The sequence below is a fragment of the Lathyrus oleraceus genome, chromosome 3 (assembly GCF_024323335.1).
Source record: "Lathyrus oleraceus cultivar Zhongwan6 chromosome 3, CAAS_Psat_ZW6_1.0, whole genome shotgun sequence".
Classification (NCBI taxonomy): Eukaryota; Viridiplantae; Streptophyta; class Magnoliopsida; order Fabales; family Fabaceae; genus Lathyrus; species Lathyrus oleraceus.
The window spans coordinates 6,504,801-6,527,853 of NC_066581.1; the positions used below are offsets into that span (position 1 = coordinate 6,504,801).

Below are 23,053 nucleotides of genomic sequence, written 5' to 3' on the forward strand. Positions count from 1 at the left end.
TGTGTGTCGTTTTGCATGTGTTTTTACCCTTAGGTATATAAACACTTTTCTCACATTTCACACACTTATCACTCTCACTCACTCTTAAACCCTAAACCCTCTCTCGAAGTTTTCTCTGCAACCTTCTCAGTTCTTCATCTTCTTCATCAATCTTCATCATGAATCCTCAAGAACAATCTGTTTTTGACTTCTCCCAACAAATGGAAGCTGCTTCTAACCCCCAAACCTCAAACACTCAAACACCCATGGTTGTAGATGTTACCACAACCCCAGTTTACAAAGAACCTCACATTTTGGAACGCGAACAACACATAAACCTTTCAACTCCCTTTGAAGGTTTGGATGTTCTATGTGAATCGCTGGTAGATTTTGAGAATTTGAGAAGAAATGGCGTTGATTTAACTGAAGATCTTCGCAAGCAAGGTTGGGAAAACTACTTCAACAGATTGTATGGTCCAATCTATCCTCTTCTGGTGAAAGAGTTCTGGAGATGTGCAGATGCTGATGATGAGTTCATTGTTTCTTTTGTTCTGGGAGTGAAGATCATCATCACAGAAGCATCTATTGCCTCTTTGCTGAACATGGAGAGAACTGGAGGTAAAAGGATTTACAACATTCCTCCAAGGTCCAAGCGCATCACAGAAGTCATTAACCCTACAATCTTCAAAGCAAATGTTGAAGGAAACCCCTCTAAGAACAAGGAGCTTCATCAGAACCTCCGAGTTTGGTTGAAGATTATTCTGGGAACAATCCATCATCGTCCAGCCTCCAACTCTTCAGATTATATAAATGCTGATCAGAAGTGCATCCTCTACTGTATTCAGAAGGGTATTCCAATCAACCTCCCTGTTCTTCTCTTCAGATATCTGAGGGATTCAGTCAGAGAAACAAGGAACAATATGAAGCCCAGATCCTACATCCCTCTGGGAAGATTGCTCTCTGACATCTTCATTGAGCATGGGCTGGTAGATGCTCTGGAGAAGACCAGATGTATGGATGATCTGGCAATTGACGTTGGAAAGCCTCTGAATGCCAGAAATCTGAGGAGTATGGGAATCATCAAAGACATCAGAGTCAAGCCCACTATGAATGTGACCTGGGAAGCTCTGAAGGATCAGAGGAAGATGCCTCATGGCCTTGAAAGGTTCTTCAAAAATGAACCCAGAGATGCCATTGCCATCTACCTTCAGGATCGTCTGGATGAAGGCATTGACGTTTCTGATTTCCGCCTTGAAGACTGTCTGGATTCTGTAGAAGATCTGGTCAGATACAAAAGAGGCCTTTCTGAGAAGAAGATAGCTGAGGAAGCAAGGAAGGCAAAGAAACCCAGAACTGGAGAATCATCTGGAACCAAAGCTCCTCTGAAAGTCTCTTCTTCCTCTGGTAAGTCCATTCCTCCTGTCTCTTCTGAATCTGTAATGGCTTCCTCTAACCCTCTCTCCTCTCAACCAATTTTTACAACCTCAGAAATACCACCTTCTACCATTAGAACCTCTCAACCTCCACCTGTTCTAAATATTGCCCGTACTTTTACAACAACCTCTGACCCTAATCAACTATATCACCACAGTTCTTCCTCATCCTCTGAGTATGAGTCACCACCTTACCTTTCCCCTTCTTCTTCTAACCAAGAGTCCTCTGATCATGAGTCTTCTGATCAAGAACACTCTGACCCAAACTCCCCAACAATAGCTGAAATTTATGCTAAAAATTTCGCTCCACAAACTCAAACACAAACTGAAGTAACCTCTCCCCTCCGAACCTCTATTCCACCACAAACAACCACCACACCCTCTGAAACCCAACCACCTGTGATTCAACCATCTGAACCTTATATCACTCCACCACTTATTCCCGCTGTACCTAGCCCAGACTCTGACCCATTAGATGTAAACCCACTCTATGCCTCATCCCCCAGTCTTCAACCAGACCCAGATTCTGAACTTCAACCAGAAGCAGAATCTGAACCCCAGCCAGAACCAGAAACTGAACCTCAACCTCTACATCTCAGCCCTCAAAACTCTCCACCTCTTTCACCTGAACCTGAACCTAAAATTATCACACCTACCCTTGAGGAGGCCATTATTCAGGTTGCAGAATCCTCAGTCCAGAAGATCAAGTCTCTGGCTAAAAATTCTGAAGTCAGTGATGATCCTAAATCTGTTAGGACACACTGGAACAGAGTTATTAGTTGGATGACCTCTGAGTCTTATAGGCTGAAGAGTATCTCTGAACAAGTCAGAAATGGCTACATCAGAGACTCTGAGGAAAGACTTCAAGAGAGACTGGCTAGAGAAGCTGAGGCTAAGAGATTGGAAGAAGAAAGATTAGCTAAGGAAGCTGAAGAAGAAGCTAAGAGGTTGGAAGAAGAACGCCTGGCAAAGGAAGCAGAACTTCTGAGAATTCAGGAAGCTGAAGCCAAGGCTAAGGCAGATGCAGAAGCCCAAGCTGCTGCTGAAGCTGAAACTCAGCAGGCTCTGATTCAGGGGGAGTCTTCCTCTGCGATCCCTCTGATTCTTAACACTCTGAAGGAGATCAAGCAAGATCAGAAAGAGATCAAGCAAGATCAGAGTGAGCTCCGGGCAAGGATGGACAAACAAGACGCTCTGAATGAAAACCTCCAGAATATGTTTGCCATGCTACTACAGAGACTTCCTCCTCCTCCAAACCCTTAGGCACTTAGGATTTATTTTGGTTGCCTAGTGTTTTTTAGCTTCTGTCTTTTCTTTGTTAGCTCTGTTATTTCTTTGAATCTGTTGTTTTTTGACTGCTGTTTGCCTTTGTGCTGTTTAATGAAGTGTTTTTCTCTCTATTTTTTATGTTTTATGCCTTTTTGATTATGCCAAAAAGGGGGAGAAATTATTAAATAGCTCTGATGAAAACTATGTCTAAAACCTTAAGCATTCTGCAACAATTATAGAAATAGTTCTGATATAAATAGCTCTGATTAAATAATAGCTCTGATTAAATAACTCTAACTTTAAAGTTAAGCATTTGCAGAAAGTTTTCAGAAACCTAATTACTTGGAAAGCTCTGGTAAGAACTTCTGAACTCCCTAGTACTAACTCAGGGGGAGCTTTTGTCTATCTGATCTAATATTTTTCATGTTTCATCTGATAATTTTTATTTGTTTTGTCATCATCAAAAAGGGGGAGATTGTAAGAACAAAAATAGTTCTACAATAGATTCCATGATTTTGATGATAACAAAGGATGAAACCAAAAGTGGTACCCTAACGAAAAGTTTCTAAGTGTGCAGGGTTCTAAAGAAAGAAGAAATAAATCTGATGATGTCATCAGATGCAAAACAAGATCAGATGCAAAATCTCAAGTATCAGAAGCATCTAAAGTGAAATCTCGTTTCAAGAAGCTCTGACTCTGGACAAAACTACAAAATATCAGAAGCATCTGAACATGAAGTAAAGTCTAGAAGCTCTGACTCTGAACAAATGTCTTCTGCAAACTCTGAAGTTATCAGCGCCATCTGAACATTCAAGAAATAACATCAGAAGCCAATTTCTCCAGATACACAAAGACTCTAATCAGAATTGTTAATCATGATGAAGTAACGTTTAAGCCAAGTTAAAGTTCTGCAAATGGATTTCCTCAATCAGAAAAGAGACGTTAATCTCCACTTCCAAGAGAGAAGTTACTAATTGTGGTAAGTAGTCACTTCTAAGTGAAAAAGTCTACTGCAGAAGCTATTAATGGAATGGCGTAATTACATCTCAATATCCAATAGATTCAACGCTACTTCAACTCTACTTCAACTCCTATAAATAGAGAAGAAATCTCATTCAGCAAATACCAAGAAATCACTAGCCAAAACTATACTGAAATTATATCACGCTCAAGAAAAACTTCTTTGTTCTTCAAAGATTTTCACTAAGCTGTTGCTTATCAAGTGAAAAATTTGTTCTTAAGTTTGTAATATTTGCTTTCTTAGAAGCACTCTAGATTACACATCTTGTATCTATTTTTATTCGATTTCCTCAAGTGACTTGTTGTAGTCTGTAGACTTGAGAGGACTAAGAGATTTTCTTTTCTCTTAGGGGTTGTTTGTAATCTTTCAAGATTAGTGGATTAAGTCCTTGTTGAAGGCGAAATCACCTTGGCCGGGTGGACTGGAGTAGCTTTGTGTTATAAGCGAACCAGTATAAAATCTTTGTGTGATTTTCATTTTGCAAAAGCGCTTAATTTTTCAAACAATTCAAACCCCCCTTTCTTGTTTTTCTCACCTTCACTTCATAATTGTGATATGATTCATATTGGATTTTAAGGTGACCCATTTACTTAGTAATGTGGTAGGCTCTATACATATGTGTCTGTCCTTTCTTGATGGTACCTTATTCTATCTTTCTAAGTTTAAGTTTGATCACATGTTATCTTTGTTTATCCTTTTAGGGACCAAGTTCCCACACCCTTTTAACTTCCTAAATTTTTTAGGCTACTTGTAACAATTTATATCGTTTCATGAGAAAATCTTGAGTTAGTAATGGGAAATGGATTGAGCAAATTCATTTTTGTAAGAATAGTATTAAAGATTGAAATTCAAATGTTTTTTGTAACTATTGTGTAAATCTTAAAATATTTTCCATTACAATACAAACGAAGAAGATTTTTTTCTTTTGCCTCATGTACGAGTCGGTGGCCGAATGTTTTTCTCGACTTTCGCTTCTACTTCATCTGTGAGGTGGATGTATTCATGTGTGAGCTTGTGGAAATCCATTAGAGCCGTGCATGAGGAGTGTAGGACATGTGTGAATCGGATGTCATCAAAATCTTAACCAAATATAAGTTTTCATCTTTATTCTTTGTGGTTAATCTTGTGATAGCAAATGAGGGAACTTTTAGGATTTAAGGTTAAAGATTGAGTACTTTTGGAGAGAAATCTATTGGACTGAGAAATACATTGCAAACATTTGAGTAGTGATATTTATTAAATGATGGATCTAAGATTTTTCTCTGATTTTCTCTTATTATCTATTATATGATTAGATACATCCTTCAACATCGAGTATTATCTAATTTGACAACACTCAGCATACCTTAACTTATGGCAATCCTTAATCCATTCATAGTATTTGTGATGTTTAGGATCATTGCACTACTTTGAGTATGATTATAAATGTCATTTAAATGGTACTTATTTTAAAGGTTGACTTCATCTCATATCACCTACCCAACATAAGGGTGTTGGTTCCTCTAATGTTTTTTGTAATACCCCGATTTAATTAGTTATTGAATTATTTAATTAATTTAGTGATTTGTGATGTGTTTAGACGGTAATGACACTTGTTGTGAATTGTGTGTGATTAATTAGATTTTTGGTGGAATTTAATTAATTGAATAATGAGAAATTGGTAGAATATAAGAGTTGTGATGGATGTATAAATAATAGAAATTATATGGTTAATGGAGAGAGCTTATGTTTTAGTTTGACCATAATTGAATTAATAGAAATTTAATTGAGTTATATTATGTTTGAAGAGAAATAGAAAAATAAGGGTTTTTAAGGAGTTTTGTTGTAAACGTGAAAAGAGAAGAGCTAGAGAGCTTTGGAAAGGAGCTAGGGCTTGAGGAAGGAGACCTCGTAGAGATTGATTACTTGTGTTGATGCTGAATTTAAAAGGTAGGGGGTTATTCATCTAAGGGTGTCTTGATCATGAAATGGTAGAGAGGTTTTATTAACCTCCAATTGTGTTCTCTTTTCTCTACTGTTCGATGTTAATATGATAAATGATGATTGTGATTTTGTTTTTATGCCATGAATTGATGTGAAATTCATATCTGATGTTATGGTGCTTTATGTTTATGAGTTAATCGTTTTAATTATGAATTTGTGTTGAAATTGCGTGTTTTAAGGTGTGAATATAGTTGAGTTAATTCATGATAAAGTGATGGATTAATTGTTTAATGAGTGAGTAATTGATGTATAAATCATAGTATGATATGTTTATGATGTTTCATGTTCGATTTGGGTGACTGGTGATCAAAATCAGAGCTTTAATGGGGCTTCAATGGCAAAATCACACTTCTGAGTTTTGCAGGTCTGGACGATCTCGCCCAACGGGTTTCACCCTTAGTTTTTTTTAATGATCAATTTGAGTCTAGAAAAATAAGTGAGATGACATTCACAACTTTTTGATAAAAACAAATAAAATAAAATCAATTATTTATTTGTCTCTATTTATTTTTTTCTAAATATTTTGATTAAAACAAATAAAATAAAAGGAATTAAAATTAATAAAAATCGAACACGGAAATATTTGAAAAAATAAAATGAACACATTAAATAATCTACGTGAAATAAAGTTTTGTAAAACTGACTGTCGCAGATCAAATCTTGCAATAAAAAATGTACAAATGAAAAAGTTTAGACCGATAAAAATGCGAACATAAACGGGTGTGAAAAAATAAAATGAGTACACCAGACTAAACCACGCGAAACGTAGATCAATAAAATAGATAATTGCAAGTCTGAACTCAAAAATTGTTGCTCGCTAATTTTACGCGCAATTAAAAATTGATTTAGCCGATTTATCTGTAAAACTGAAATTTTATGTTGGTTGACTTTTTAGGCATTAGGCCTAAAGAAATGCATGTCAATGTATGTAGATGATGCAAATGTCCTATGAATGAATCGATTTCTGGATCTAGGGACAAAATTCGAGTGTGACAGCTACCTTATAACGAGATGGTCATGAACAATTCATAGAAAGCCACCAAAATAGGACCTAAGATCTTACTTATTTCTATGGAAGGTATCATCAAACTTTAAAATCAAACGGTAGTTAAGCTTTGGAGGACTCCCCTTTGACTATTTCTCGAACATAATTCACAAATTCTTTGATGCTTTCTAAGCTGGGGAATAATTTTGAAGTCTACTTCTTTCTTGATCAGATTCCTTCAAGGAGATAATCATTTCACCTTAAGAAATATTTTGGATAACCTCTTTAGATTAATATTGGGCTCGACCAAAGGTTAGCAGAAAATAAATTTAATTGAAAAAGTAATTAATAAATCACTTGCTAAAGATTCAATCATAGTTTTTTCATTTTTCAATCTCTATCAAGTGTACTACCTTAAAATGTTATAAATGTATAATATAGTTATTTATTAATTACTAATTTTAATAATATTGGTTAAAAGCGGAGGGATGTATCGATCACTCGTGGTCACGGATGGTCAGTGGGATCAAAATGAAAGTTAGTGTTGGTCAGTGATAATTTATGATTGTCGAGATAGTGGTTAGTGGTAGTGATTGGTGATGGTCAAAGTGGTGGTTAGAGTGATGGTTGGTTGTGGATTAGTGATTAGTTTCTTGATTAAGATGAATGAAGTGATAATTGACTATGACCTAAGTGGTGGTAAGAATGATAGTAAATAGGAGTCAGATTCAAAAACATATATGCATAAAAATGATGGTTAAAGATAGTCTTAAACATGGTGCTTAAATGTAGTCTACGGTAATTAGTGGCGGAGGGTTTGAGCATTGGTTAGTAATCATCAATTATGGTGAATTCTTAGTAGGAAACTAAAAAAAAAAATTGTTTGTTTTGAGTTTTTGTAAAAAAAAAACTATTTTAAAATTAAGTAAATAAAACTACTTAATCTCATTTTAGCCCAATAGATTTTGTATAAAATACTTATAATCACCACAAACAAGCCCTAAATCTTGAATGAAGTTATTATTTGTGCAAAATTCTTTTTATCTCGAATTGTATAAATTGCTTTACAACTTGGTTTGATTTATATTGGTTTTTAAGGCAACCTATTTACTTAGTAATGTGGTGGATTTTATATATTTGTGTCTGTCCTTTTTGATGATATCTTATTTTATCTTCTTAAGTTTAAGTCTGATCATCATGTTATCTTTGATTATTCTTTTAGGGACCAAGTTCCCACACCCTTTTAACTTCCTAAATTCTTTGGATTACTCGTAATAATTTATCTAATTTCATGAGGCAATCTTAGATTAGTAATGGGATTTGGGTTGAGCAAATTCATTTTTGTAAGAATAATATTAATAATCTTAAGGATTGAAATCCAAATATTTTTGATCACTATTATATAGACCTTAAAATATTTCTCATTACAATACATACAATGAAGAATTTTTTATTTTATTTTTTGCCTCATGTGGGAGTCGGTGGAAGAGCGTTTTTCTTGGATTTCGCTACTGCTTCATCAATGAGGTGGGCGTATTCATGTGTAAGCATGTGAAAATCCATTGGAGTCATGCATGAGGAATGTAGGAAATGTGTGAAGCGGATGTCCTCAAAATCTTAACCAAATAAAAGTTTTCATATCTATTCTTTGTGGCTAATCTTGTTATAACAAAGGAGGAAACTTTTAGGATTCAAAGTTAAATGTTGAGTACTTTTGGAGAGAAATCTATTGGATTGAGAAATATATTACAAACACTTTGAGTTGTGATATTCATTAAAGGATGAATTTAAGACCTTTCTCTTGATTTCTTTTATTATCTCATTATTATATGATCAGATACACTTTGAGTTGTGATATTCATTAAAGGATGGATTTAAAAGACCTTTCTCTTGATTTCTTTTATTATCTCATTATTATATGATCAGATACATCCTTGAACATCAAGTATTATCTAACTTGACAACACTTAGCATACCTTACGACAATAGTTAATCAATTCATAGAATTTATGATGTTTAGGATCATTACACTATGATTATAAATCTCATTCAAATGATATTTATAAATCTCTTTTCAATAATTTAATCAATCAATTTAATTAAAAAATATGACCTTACCAAATCATCAATGAAACTACCTACATATAAAAAGTGAAGGGGTCATATAAATTCAAAGTGATGCAAAATTCAAAGATAAAATAATTAATTTTTAAAATAGAACGACTAAAAGTTAAAAAATATCAAAGTACGAGACTAAAAATATATTTAAACTATGATTTTTTTTATGTTATTGAGATTTAAGAGATTAAATTTAAATTAAATATTTTATATATTATAATAATCAATTTCAATAAAGTAAAATAATAAAAATATATTACTTAAATGAATTACATCTTTAAATCAAAATTTAAAGTTGATATACTTATTTTATTTTATCATTGAATTTGTGTTTAGTCAATTAATTTAATCCTTTATATGTAGTATTTTCTCTGGATTTCAAATGAATGTTTGATTAATTTAATTTAGTAGTACAAAATTTATAAATAAAAAGAAAAGTTTAATGATTTATTTATCCATTTATTTTTTAGTTTTATTTCTTCTTCTTCTTCTCCCAATCCCAACACACCAGCAGCAGCAAGCATCACTACCATTAACGTTGAATTCATCCAACAACCACTATCCCTGTAACTGCATTGCATAATCAACAAACACATTGCCACTGGATTCAAAAATGGGTTCCACACCAACTCCCCACACTCACACCCCCGCACCCGACGAAGAAAACAAATGGTCAATCGATTTCGGCAAATCAGAGGCGGTCGAATACGTCCGGACTCTCACCGACGTCGGAGCAATGACGCGTCTCCTCCACGAATGCATCGCTCACCAGCGATCTCTCGATATGCAACTCGACGATCTCTTATCACAGCGGACCGATCTCGATCGACACCTCATACAGCTTCAACGCTCCTCCGATGTTCTCGAAATCGTTAAATCGGATTCCGATTACATGCTTTCAAATGTTACGTCAACTTCTCATCTCGCCGATCAGGTTAGTTTAAAGGTTCGGGAGCTTGATCTAGCGCAGTCGCGCGTTAGATCCACGCTCCATCGGATTGATGCTATTGTTGAGCGTGGTAATTGTCTTGACGGTGTTCTTCGTGCGTTGGAGAGTGAGGATTATGAGTCTGCTGCTAGGTATGTTCAGACTTTTCTTCAGATTGATTCGCAGTTTAAGGATTCTGGTTCTGATCAGATTCAGATCCAGAGGGAGCGTTTGCTTGATGTGAAGAAACAGCTTGAGGGGATTGTTCGGAAGAAGCTTTCCGCGGCGGTGGATCAGAGGGATCATCCTGTTATTCTTAGGTTTGTTCGTCTTTATACTCCGCTTGGTCTTGAGGAGGAGGGTTTGCAGGTGTATGTTGGGTATTTGAAGAAAGTGATTGGGATGAGATCCAGGATGGAGTTTGAGCAATTGGTGGAGTCTATGTCTATGTTGATGTCCAATGAACAAAGGAATGTGAATTTTGTTGGTTGTTTAACGTCTTTGTTTAAGGATATTGTGTTGGCTATTGAAGAGAACAGTGAGATTTTGAGTGGTTTATGTGGTGAGGATGGTGTTGTGTATGCAATCTGTGAGCTTCAGGAGGAATGTGATTCGAGGGGTTCGGTTATATTGAACAAGTACATGGAGTATAGGAAATTGGCTCAGTTATCGTCTGAAATAAATGCGCGCAACAACAATTTGCTTGCTGTTGGAGGAGTTTCCGAGGGACCTGATCCAAGAGAGGTTGAGTTGTACTTGGAAGAGATTCTATCGCTTATGCAGCTCGGTGAGGATTATACTGAATTTATGATTTCGAAAATCAAAGGCCTCACTTCTGTTGACCCCGAATTGCTCCCTCGTGCTACCAAGGCTTTTAGGAGTGGTAGCTTCAGCAAAGTTGCGCAGGATTTGACTGGGTTTTACGTCATTCTTGAGGGATTTTTCATGGTTGAGAATGTTAGGAAGGCTATAATGATTGATGAACATGACCCTGATAGCCTAACCACTTCTATGGTGGATGATGTGTTCTATGTCTTGCAGAGTTGCTTGCGAAGGGCTATATCCACTACCAATATCAGTTCTGTTGTTGCCGTATTGAGCGGTGCTAGTAGTTTGCTAAGCAATGAATATCATGAAGCATTACAACAGAAAATTAGAGAGCCAAACCTTGGTGCAAAGTTGTTCTTTGGCGGTGTTGGTGTGCAAAAGACTGGCACAGATATTGCAACGGCTTTGAATAACATGGATGTTAGTAGTGAATATGTTCTCAAGTTGAAACATGAAATTGAAGAACAGTGTGCTGAGGTAGGTGGTATATTTTTCATTTCTAGTTATATATACTTGACAGTGAAATTTGTATCAATTAATGGCTGATATTATTTACATAAATTTGTAGATAGTTAACTGTAGGAATGCCATCAAAATTTGCTTTGGAAATGGGATTGTTGATGATTTCACTTTGAGAACTGAATACTTCCTGTTTAATGCTCATAGCATATTGTTTAGTGTCAATTTTCAAAATATTGGTGATGACCTCAAAAAGACCTCTGATTACAGTAAATTTTTTAACTCTGTGTCTATTTAGTAAAGAAAGGACAGTGTTTGTGTAGTACCAATAGAGACTGTTATAATCTTCAATTCTATACAGGAAGGATCACTTTTTGTTAAACCTTGGGTGTATCTTAACTGGTACTCCCTCTGTTCCTTTATAAGTGTCAATTTTTTGATAAATTTTTGTTTCTTTTTAATTGTCACTTGTAAAGTTCTATGTAGTATTAAATGCACTTTTGTCAAAATTACCCATAGGTAATTATTATGGAGAGAGAAAAAGTAAAATGAATGTAATAAAAATTAAGGGTATGATAGGTAAAATGACAATTGTTGTTTAAAAAGTAACAATAATGATTAACTTTATTGGTATGTGTAAAAAGTCAAAAAATGACAGTTAAAAAGGAACGGAGGGAGTATAAATTTGCAAACTAACTGCAATTTTTTTGTCATTAGCTTAAGCTTCCACAATTGCTCACTTTAATTGGTATGAGGTTTGTAGGTGGAGCCGAATTGCATTTTTTTTGAAAATTGTTTCTCAATTTAAACAGAATTTTCTCTTTTATGAAGTCATAAACTATAGGTCATATTTTTTGGTAGAGGCTTGATTTACCTACTTAATATACGTTCTTCTAACATACCCGCATTAACTGGCTGAATTACTTCATACAGGTGTTTCCTGCACTAGCTGATCGAGAAAAGGTTAAATCTTGTTTGTCTGAGTTGGGAGATAGCAGCAATGCTTTTAAGCAAGCTTTGAATTCTGGCATAGAACAACTTGTAGCAACCGTTGCACCACGGATACGGCCACTATTAGACAGTGTAGGAACAATCAGCTATGAGCTTTCGGAGGCTGAGTATGCAGATAATGAGGTGAATGACCCATGGGTTCAGAGACTTCTCCATGCCGTGGAGACAAATGTGGCTTGGCTACAGCCACTAATGACTGCTAACAATTATGATACTTTTGTTCATTTGGTTATTGACTTCATGGTGAAAAGGCTTGAAGTCATTATGATGCAAAAACGATTTAGTCAGCTTGGTGGTCTTCAGCTTGACAGAGATGCTCGAGCTCTAGTTAGTCATTTCAGCATCATGACACAGAGGACTGTTAGAGACAAGTTTGCACGTGTTACTCAAATGGCAACAATTCTAAATTTAGAAAAGGTCTCTGAGATTCTAGATTTCTGGGGTGAGAACTCTGGACCTATGACCTGGAGATTAACTCCAGCCGAGGTTAGGCGTGTATTGGGTCTACGAGTTGATTTTAAACCAGAAGCAATAGCTGCTTTGAAGTTGTAATATAGTCTATATGATCTCTTCACATTTTCTTCTTTCAATTTTCTTCTTAATATGTATCACATCTTCATTCTTATTGTTATTAATTTTAGTTTTTGGCATCACAGTTTTGTGATGATATTTGCATTATACTAGCTTTAAGAACAAATAAAGCCACTAGTGTAATCAGATTTACCACCCAAGATAGTCTTAGTTTATGCATGGACCATCTTGTGTGAAACAGTCATTGTTCCTCATTACCTACTTGCCATTTTCTGATGCACTTTTGTGACTGAGGTGATGTTTCAAATCAATGAAAATTGATTTTAATGAGGTGGCTCTTAAGGTGGTCTCCCTATGTTCTGAACCACTGGCGGCCTCTCTAAACTACCAGTTACAACAGGTATCGCTGTTAAGGTATTGTCATTTTCACTATTGGAGTTACATTCTCAGTCAAAGAGATATGAGAAAACAGGATGCATTTCAAACCTAAGATTGAGATTAAAAGGATTGACATAAGACGTGTTAAACACATTATTCATGCTACATGCTAATGTTTTATTGACATTATTTGCTTTACAATTAGGCATTATATAGAGCTAGGAGTGTAACTAACATAACTAACTAATACTAACTAATACTAGTTGTTATAACAGCTTCTAACAACAGAATGTATCAGTAAAACAAGCCTAGGGGAGTATTGACTTAAGTTAGTCTTCCTAAACAAGCTAATAGGTAGCTGATCAGTGTATTCCTAAAATGATTGGCTCACATTTTGAAGAAACCTTTATACTGATGGGTGTATATAAATTAAATTGAAAACTTGATCTAAATCTAGTGTTTGGTTAATTCCTTTGAATTTTCAGTTGATTCAATCAAATATTCTCAAGTATATTCGTCCTTATCACAGATTGATATCAACATTACTGAATTCTTAGTTTAGATAGACTTGATTGTGTGAACTCTATGATGATTGTGCATTGGAATTGTTGCATTTCAGTGGTAAAAACAATGTTAGCGGAACACTAAAGATTTAACACCAATCTAAGTGGATTTCTTATTTATCATGAAAATTTTGTTGCTGAACTAAGAAAATTTTATCTCATACCCTATTTTGTTAATATATTCCTATATTTTATAAAAAAATATTAATTTTGCTCTTGTATATTTTTAATTAATCTATTTTTTAAAAATATTTTTTAATTTTTATTTTATTTTATATTTTGGAAGACTTTGAAAAAAAGTTTAGATAATTAATTTCTTAATATTTTTTTATTTTTATTTTGTATATTAGAAGACTATGCATAAGAGTTTCAATAGTCAGTTTTTAACATTAATTTTGATAGTTAATTTTTAAATATTTTTTAACTTTTATTTTGCTTGCATAACAATTTCGATAGTTAATTTTTAAATATTTTTTAATTTTTATTTTGTGTACCGAAGACTTTGTAAAGAAGTTCTTGTAGTTAATTTTTTGAAATATTTTTTAACCTTTATTTTATATATTAAAAGACTTTGCAAAAGCGATAGTTAGTTTTTTTATTTAACTTTTATTTTGAGTATCGAAAGATTTTGTAAAATAAATTTTGATAGTCATTTTAAATTATATCTTAACTTTTATTTTGTGTATCGAAAGATTTTACAAAAAAAAATTCGGTAGTAAATTTTTAACATTAACTTTCTTATATATCGGAAGACTTTGGAAAAGAGTTTCGATAGTTAATTTTAAACATTAATTTTTTTTATTTTTTAGACTTTGGAAAAGAATTTCGGTGATATTTTTAGTATTTTTAACTTTTATATTTTTATATGAGAAGTCTTTGTAATAGTTAATTTTTTTAATTTTTGATAAATTATTTATGTGAGAGTATTTTAATAAAAAAAATATAATATAAGAGTAGGTTCTATATCGAGTAAAAATTTCAGCCTCTAATACTTGGGTCAGGTCGAGTTACTTCTTGTATATACACTATAGTTCAAGTGTTGACCATGTGATGGATACACTCTTGTTAGTTATTTTCCAAATTGTGTACCCTACATTAAGATTGACACATGACTAAGAAGCACATATGACAGTTCATCAAACCAAACATTGGTTATTAGATGCAGTCCATTACTTGGAAAATCATGTTTCAAAAACATAATTTCTGATTTCGATAAACGTGTAACATCAAATTCAACCTTCACATATGGTGATAATATACAGTCATATGGTCAAATAAAAATAACCATTGTTTAATTTTATGAAATATACTATCATATGGTCAAATAAAAAATTGTATTTTTATTTTGAGAAAATTATAAAAAATATTTTAATTTATTATAATATTTATTTTAATCAGTGTTTTAAAATTCGGATTATTCTGGTGGTCGCCGAGATCGATTAGATTGTGAATCGGAGGATATAGTGGTCTGATAAGATTATCGAATCATAACTATAATTGACCCGGTGAAAATTGTGTAACTTGACCGATTCATTTGTCAGACCAATAAACTAATGAATTTCTGACCTTTTATCTTAATTATAATTTTTATCCTTCTGTTTTCATTTTTCTTAAGTTTTGATTCCTTAATTCAAAATTCAATTTATTAATTCAATTTATTAATATTTATAATTATGTTATAATAACTAAATAATATTAAAATTATATAAAAAAGATATTTGGTCAAATTTTAAGAACCAGACATGTAACCTTTAAAAAAACTATTAGGATTACCTGCATCGTAAATCTCTTTGATGTTTAATTTGATCAAAGAGAAGTGAGTTATATATTCTATAATTACACTAATTTACAATTCTCATTAAATTTATTTGTTATTAATCTGATAATAAAATAATATAATAAATTTAAAAAATTAAAAAATTAATTAAACAATATAATAATATTATAAATTGCTAGAATAAAATTTGATTCTGCATCTATATCTTAAGTTTTGATGATAACAATATTGTATTTGCGTGAGAAATTTTTTGGATCCCAAATGATTTGTTATTATGTAGCTTTAACAAGTAGTTTTGATTCTGAGTATATGATGTGCAACGTCATCAATTTCTGAACAATGAGTTCCAAGTCCGTTTATGCGTCAGTTATTAGAAGTTATGAAAGATATTCAAGCTGCTGCAATGATCTTTTTGGTTCTGTGCTGATTCACTCCTGAGAAGTTTCTGAGGAAATGTTATGTTGCTGCTGCAACGTTCTCTCAGTTCGTGATTCTGGATGTGACTCTGATCACCAAAGCTTCTGAAGAATGGAAAGCTTCTGAAGTTGTGTTACGTAGCTGAAAATTCTAAAGATCTCAAGCCAGACGATTGAGGTTCAAGGTTTTGACCAAAAATTCTAAAGTTTTTTAATCCAGCTTTATATTTCTTCATTTCATAGATTCTGAAGACTCTGAAGATTCTGAAGATCTCAAGCCAGACTACTGACATTGCCAAGGTTATGACCAAAACTTCTAAAGTTTTTGAATCCAGCTTCATATTTCTTCATTTTATGCTTCAACAACTTTCATCAGAAGCTAATAAACTTGAAGATAAGATCAAATGGGAACGTGATCAAATAGTACATAGTACAAATCAAATATCATTTCCACTACCTGATTTCGTGGACAAGGATAATACTATACATCACGTCTGCCACTAATTTTGTGGGCGAATGACAGTACGCAGTATCACTCCTTTCACTATCCAACAGTGGACAACCACTCTATGGGCTTTTCCCATTTTACCATCCAACAGTCTTTTTCTTATGCTATATAAGTGAGACTTGGAGACTTGAAAAAATATCGGTGATACAACATTTTGACAAGTCTGTTTCTTTGTGAAAAACTATCATTTTTTTGTACACAAATTTTCTTTAAGTGTTTGTTTATTATTTGTGTAAAATCTGTTTATATAGAAACAACTTATAACACATAAAATATTATTCAAATTGTTTGTTTGATTCCTTAAGAAGGTTATTCTTTGTGAGTCCTTAAGGAGACTAGGGTATAGTTGGATCCTTGAGAAGACAAAGAAGGTTATTCTTTGTGATTATTATAATATGTTGATTATAGTGGATTAAGTCCTTGTGTATAAGGAAAAATCACATTGGCGGGTGGACTGGAGTAGCTTTGAGTTTCAAGCGAAATAGGATAAAAATACTTGTGTTTTTATCTCATTTTCGTTAACTTGTTTGTGGTGTTCTTTAGTTGGTAAAAAGATTTTCTTTTTGCAACATCTAATTCAAACCCCCATTTCTTGTTTTTCACACCTTCAATTGGCATCAGACCTCCGACTCTGATTGTGATAAAAGTTTTATCAACACTTCATCGTGTTCAGTACCGATCCAATTTGTGTGAGAAACAATGACAGTTGTTAACAATAATGAAAGAGATCACTACAGTGCAAAACAACCAATCTTTGATAGTGAGAAATTTGATTATTGGAAAGATATAATAGAAAGCTTCTTTCTTGATTACGATGTTGATCTATGGGATCTTATAGTCGATGGCTACGTTCATCCAGTTAATGCTGAAGGAAACAATATAGCAAGAAGTGTTATGACTGATAAATAGAAGAAAGATTTCAAAAATCATCATAAAACCAGAACTATATTGCTAAATGATATCTCTTATACTGAGTATGAGAAGATAACAAACAGAGATTATGCCAAATCCATTTTGACTCTCTGAGGATGACTCATGAGGGGAATACTCAAGTAAAGGAGACAAAGGTCTTGACCTTAATCCCGAAGTACGAGCAGGGCCGGTCCTATGCAAGTGCAGCATGTGCTGCAGCACAGGGCCCCAAATTTTAAAATTTTGATTTTTTTCATAAATATTAATAAAAAAAAATATATTATTAAAAAACTCAATAATTGAAAGAAATGTTATGATAAAAACTCAATACATACAAAAATCAATATTGATCAAAACTCAAAATAATTATAATTAAATTTATTTTTAATTATTACATAATTGTATTTTTGATATATGTATTTTTATTATTATAATTGTATTTTTAAAAAAATTTGGAACCCATTTTTAAAATTAGAACGGGGCCTCCGATATGATTGGGCCGATCCTGAGTACGAGGCATTTAAAATGGAAGATGATGGAACGGTGGAGAGTATGTTCTCAAGGTTTTAAATGCTTGTTGCATGACTAAAAGTTTTGGATAAAGGATACTCTACAGCTGACCATTTCAAGAAGATTATCAGAAGTCTTCTTGAAAAATGGAGACCTATGATAACTGCTTTGAAGCTGGAAACGGATCCAAACAGTATAAGCCTTGAAGAACTTGTTAGTTCTTTAAGAAGCCGCGAGATTGAGCTCGAGAAAGATGAACCTCAAAAGCGAGGTAAATTTGTTGCTCTAAAGTCTAAGCCTGAGAAGATAAGAGCTTATCAAGCTGAGGAAGAATCAGAAGGATCTGATGAAGACTCAGAAGATGATGATGAATTGTCTCTAATTTCAAAGAGAGTCAACAGACTCTAGAAGCACAAGAAAAGTGGTCAAGGAAAGTTCATAGGAGTCAGAAGGGTTGCTGGTCGTTTTGATTCTTCATTTGCACAAATAAGCAAGGTTCTGGAAAAGAAGTTATCTATTTTGAGTGCAAGGAGTCAGACCACTATAAAAATGATTGTCCTAAACTGAAAAAGGACAGAAGGCCTAAGAAGAATTTTTCTAAAGGCAAGAAGGGGCTAATGGCTACATGGGATGACTCAGAATCCGAAGAAGAAGATTCTAACGAAGAAAAAGTCAACGGATTGTTACAATGTTGAAATTTCTAATAAAATAAGAAATGGTCAGATAGGAAATTTTACTTGTAGTAAGGGCTCTAATCTTAATGAACCATTGCATATTTTCATATTGTTCACTATAAGGTTTAGCCTTGTCTACATATGACATGACACCACACGAAATCACAAACATTAGATGAAATTATTGAATGGATCATTGTCCAACAATCTTGTAAAACCTGACTCAAACTCATTTCTTATTACTATTACTTTTTACTGTATGCAAACTTGTGACATGTTACTCAATTTTAGTATCGTTTTAGCTCATGGGCAACTTTATTATTTTGGATGACTAATGAGACATTTAAAACAGAATCCTCACGGGATCAATATTTTTCGTATCACTTGCTATTGAGTTTATTGTGTATACTTGCACACGTTTGATCCACAACAAGTTTATGGTGTCGTTGTCGGGGTTGTTATCTTAAATTTTTATTCATTCATTTAATATAATAAATTAAATCATTGTTGAAACAAAAGGCATCATTACTAATCATGTATGTGGAGGTTGACTTCGCCAAGTGGCGGAACTGAGGGGGGACGTGGGAAGGCCACGACCACCCCTGAACTTTTTATTTTTTTTTAATTCATATATATTAAATTACTAAAACATCATTATTTTAAATTAAAATTAATTTTTATTTTTTCTTTTTCATTCAAAGTTAGGTTAAAATACAGATAAGGTAAAAAGCTCCTACCTTTCCTTTCTTTCTCATATGGGTTTGCTACCGGAACCAGAATCAGAACAGATTAAAGTGACCGGCATCTAACAGGTAAAAAACTTTATTCATTCTTCTTTTATAAAAAGTAACAAATTAAAGTGATTGCTTGATTTGTGTTTTTGAGATTTTTAGGGTTCTTCTTTCTTGATGTGTTAAAATAATCTATATGAGGTTTATTAAGCCAATTCATAACACTGTAATTTACAAATATAGTTATACACTGTAATAAGGTTTATTTAGTCATTGTTGCTGCTAATTTCTAATAGTGAAGTTACCGGTATTTGAAAATGGATTAAAGATTAATTAAATACTTCGAGATCACATCATTTAAATAAGGGGTGAATCACTTTTTTTATGCTTCTGAGAAATTCAAAGAAATGTTAAGACAATGTCCCACCATTGCAATAAAATAGAATAGAGTTGTTCATTAGTAGCATAAATCAATCATTTTATGCTTTAAAGAAGCCTCAAATATTAGAAGTAATTCATATTTATTAGTTGTACTATTTTCTTAGCCCCTAAGTTTGTTAGAGGGTATTTTAGTATTTTATCCTATTCTAGCAACCCTAGTTTTAGCTTATAAATAGGGTGGCAATCATTGTAACTTTTATCATGTTTTGTAGCCTTCATTCTCTTAATAGAATATTTACGTTCATCATTTATTCTACCTTTGCACCAACAATTGGTATCTAGATCCCCGGTTCGGATTCATTCGGAAACACGGGAAACACGAGTGAACGTGAGGTCTTGTGTGTTTGATTTTGATTCTTAGATTCGTGTTGAATCTTGAACAAAATCTGATCAGAATTTTAATTCTGTGGGTTGGGAAACACTGTGAGAAATCTGAGTGTACTGTGCAAGGTAGAAAGATGAACGGAAACGGCAACATGAACACCAAACTTCCAGTATTTAACGGTAAAAACTGGAATCGTTGGATGATCCAAATGCGTGTACTGTTCGGTGCTCAAGATGTTCTAGATCTTGTCACTGATGGTTATGTTCCGGTAGCAGCAGATGCGACGGATGAGCAGAAAAACATGCAGAAGGAAGTAAGGAAGAAGGATCAGAAAGCATTGTTCTTCATTCATCAATGTGTTGATGTAAATGTGTTTGAGAAGATTGCAGATTCAACGACAGCAAAGGTTGCATGGGACACACTGGTTAGATATTATGGTGGTGACGCATCAGTGAAGAAGGTGAAGCTTCAGTCCTTGAGAAAGCAATATGAGAATCTCAACATGAAGAATAATGAGAAAGTTTCTGAATACATCTCCAGAGTGATTCTGATCACTAATGAGATGAAAGTGTGTGGAGAAACTCTTTCTGAAGAAACAATCATGGAGAAGGTATTGAGATCCCTTACCTGTCAATTTGATTACATTGTGGTAGCAATAGAACATTCCAAAGATTTGAGCACCATGAGAATTGAAGAGCTGCAGAGCAGTCTAGAAGCGCAAGAGTTGCGTTTGACTGAGAGAACTTCTGAAAGAGAAGTAGAGCAGCAGGCTCTGAAAGCAACTTCTGACAGGAGGTATCAGAAGCAGTCAGAAGCCAGGAGAAGATCTGATGGTGGTCAGAAGTCAGAAAGCTCAACCTCTGATAGACAAAAGAATGCTCGGAAGGGAAAAGAGAAGTATGACAAGAAGAAGATCCAATGTTACTGTTGTAAGAAGTTTGGTCACTTTGCTAGAGACTGTTGGTCAAACAAGGAGAGAAAATCAGAAGAAGCAAATATAGCCAGAAGTTCTGATGACGAATCTGTGCTATTGATGGCCTCTGAATCTGATGACATGGATCTGATAGACTGGTGGTATATGGACACTGGCTGTTCAAATTATCTTACTGGAAACAAGAAATGGTTGGTTGACTTTGACTCTGAAAAGAGGACAAAGATCAGATGTGCTGATGACAAATATCTTAATGCAGAAGGTATGGGAAATGTCAGAGTGATTCTGAACAATGGGAAAACAGCATTGATTCAGAACGTGTGGTATGTACCTGGCATCAGAAGCAATCTGATGAGTGTGGGACAATTAATTGAGAAAGGTTTTTCAGTTACCATGAAGGACAATCTTCTGAAGTTGTATGACTGCAACCAGAAGTTGATTATGGAGTCAGAACAGGGAAGGAATAGAACATTCAAGGTGAATGTCAGAATTACAGACTCAGAATGTCTTAGTGCAACAAGTGCTGAGAAGGAGAGTGAGTTGTGGCACAAAAGATTTGGTCATTTGAATTTCAGAAGCTTAAAACATCTGAATTCAAAGAAGTTGGTACATGGAATTCCTGCAATTAAGAAGCCTGAAAAGTCATGCAAAGTTTGCATGGAAGGAAAACAACCACTATTGCCATTTGCGTCAGAAACTGCTCCAAGAGCAAAACATGCCTTGGGAGTTGCACATTCTGATGTGTGTGGTCCATTTCCAGTAGCATCGATTGGAGGGAATAAATACTTTGTGTTATTTGTTGATGAATTCACAAGAATGACATGGGTATCCCTTATTAAGTTTAAACACGAGGTGTTTGATGAATTCAAGAAGTTCAGAATGAAGGCTGAGAATCAGAGTGGTCAGAAGTTGAAGATTCTTAGAACTGACGGTGGAGGTGAGTATAACTCCAAAGAGTTCCAGAAGTTCTGTGAGGAGAATGGAATTGAGCATGAGGTTACTGCTCCTTATACCCCTCAACACAATGGTCTTGCTGAAAGGAGAAACCGCACTTTGCTTGATATGGTGAGAAGCATGCTAAAGGAGAAGAAACTTCCTCAGAAGCTCTGGGAAGAAGTTGTTGCCACTGCAACGTATGTACTCAACCGATGTCCTACGAAGAAGTTGAAGGAAATAGTTCCAATACAGAAGTGGACTGGAGATAAGCAAAGTGTTAGTCATCTGAAGGTGTTTGGTTCTGTTTGTTATAAACATGTTCCAGAAGCCAGAAGACAGAAGTTGGATGATAGAAGCAAAGTGATGATTCTGATAGGGTACCACAGTACAGGTGCATACAAGCTCTATTGTCCAGAAACCAACAAAATTGAATTCAGCAGAGATGTGATTGTGAAGGAATCAGAATTTTGGAATTGGGATAAGTCTCAATCTGATTCTGATGTTAGAACTTCTGAAGAAAGGTCAGAGTTAAGAATTTCTGAAGTTGGAGTAAACTCTGACGTTGATTCTGATTCTAATAGTGATTCTGACTCTGGAGAAGACTCAGAAGATAAAGGTGACTCTGATGATCCAGACTCTGATGACCCAGACTCTGATGGTAATCCAGATTTTGATGGCAATTCAGACTCTGGAAATATGCCAGCCCCTGAAGATGGTCAAAGCTCTGGAGAAAGTCAACCATCTGAAGCTAGAAACTCTGAAGCTCAAGACTCTGAACAAGTTCAGAGACCACAAAGAATCAGAAACATCCCCAGAAGATATGTAGAATTTGACATGCTGCAAGACACTGAAGTAGACTCTGAAGGAGAAGTTATTCAGTGTGCCATGTTAGTAGACTCTGAACCCATAAGTACAGAAGAGGCTCTTAAGCAGAAGCTCTGGCTGAAGGCCATGAAAGAAGAACTTGATGCTATAGAGAGAAACAAGACTTGGAAGCTGACATAACTTCCAAAAGACAAGAAAGCCATCAGCGTCAGATGGGTTTTCAAGCAGAAGTTAAAGCCAGATGGTTCAATTGGCAAACACAAAGCAAGGTTGGTAGCCAGAGGATTTCTACAAAAACCTGGGCTGGATTACTCTGAAGCTTTTGCACCTGTAGCAAGACACGAAACAATCAGAATGGTGATTGCAATAGCTGCTAACAGGAATTGGCCTCTGATGCATTTAGATGTAAAATCTGCATTTCTGAACGGTTCATTAGAAGAAGAAGTTTACGTGTCACAACCTCCTGGATTTGTGAAAAAGAATCAGGAAGGGATGGTGTACAGATTATACAAAGCTCTATATGGATTGAAACAAGCGCCCAAAACTTGGAATCAGAAGATTGATTCATTTTTCAAGAAGCA

The 23,053-nt window shown here is 34.3% G+C and overlaps 1 protein-coding gene across 1 annotated transcript; it reads left to right on the plus strand.

Annotated features, from left to right (window-relative positions):
- The first annotated feature begins 9,211 nt into the window (after positions 1–9,211).
- LOC127132065 (conserved oligomeric Golgi complex subunit 4) lies at positions 9,212–12,692 on the plus strand. Its single transcript, XM_051060935.1, has 2 exons — positions 9,212–11,021; positions 11,937–12,692. Exons 1-2 carry the CDS (start codon positions 9,402–9,404, stop codon positions 12,564–12,566), a joined length of 2,250 nt encoding a protein of 749 aa, XP_050916892.1. The 5' UTR covers positions 9,212–9,401; the 3' UTR covers positions 12,567–12,692.
- The last annotated feature ends 10,361 nt before the right edge of the window (positions 12,693–23,053 follow it).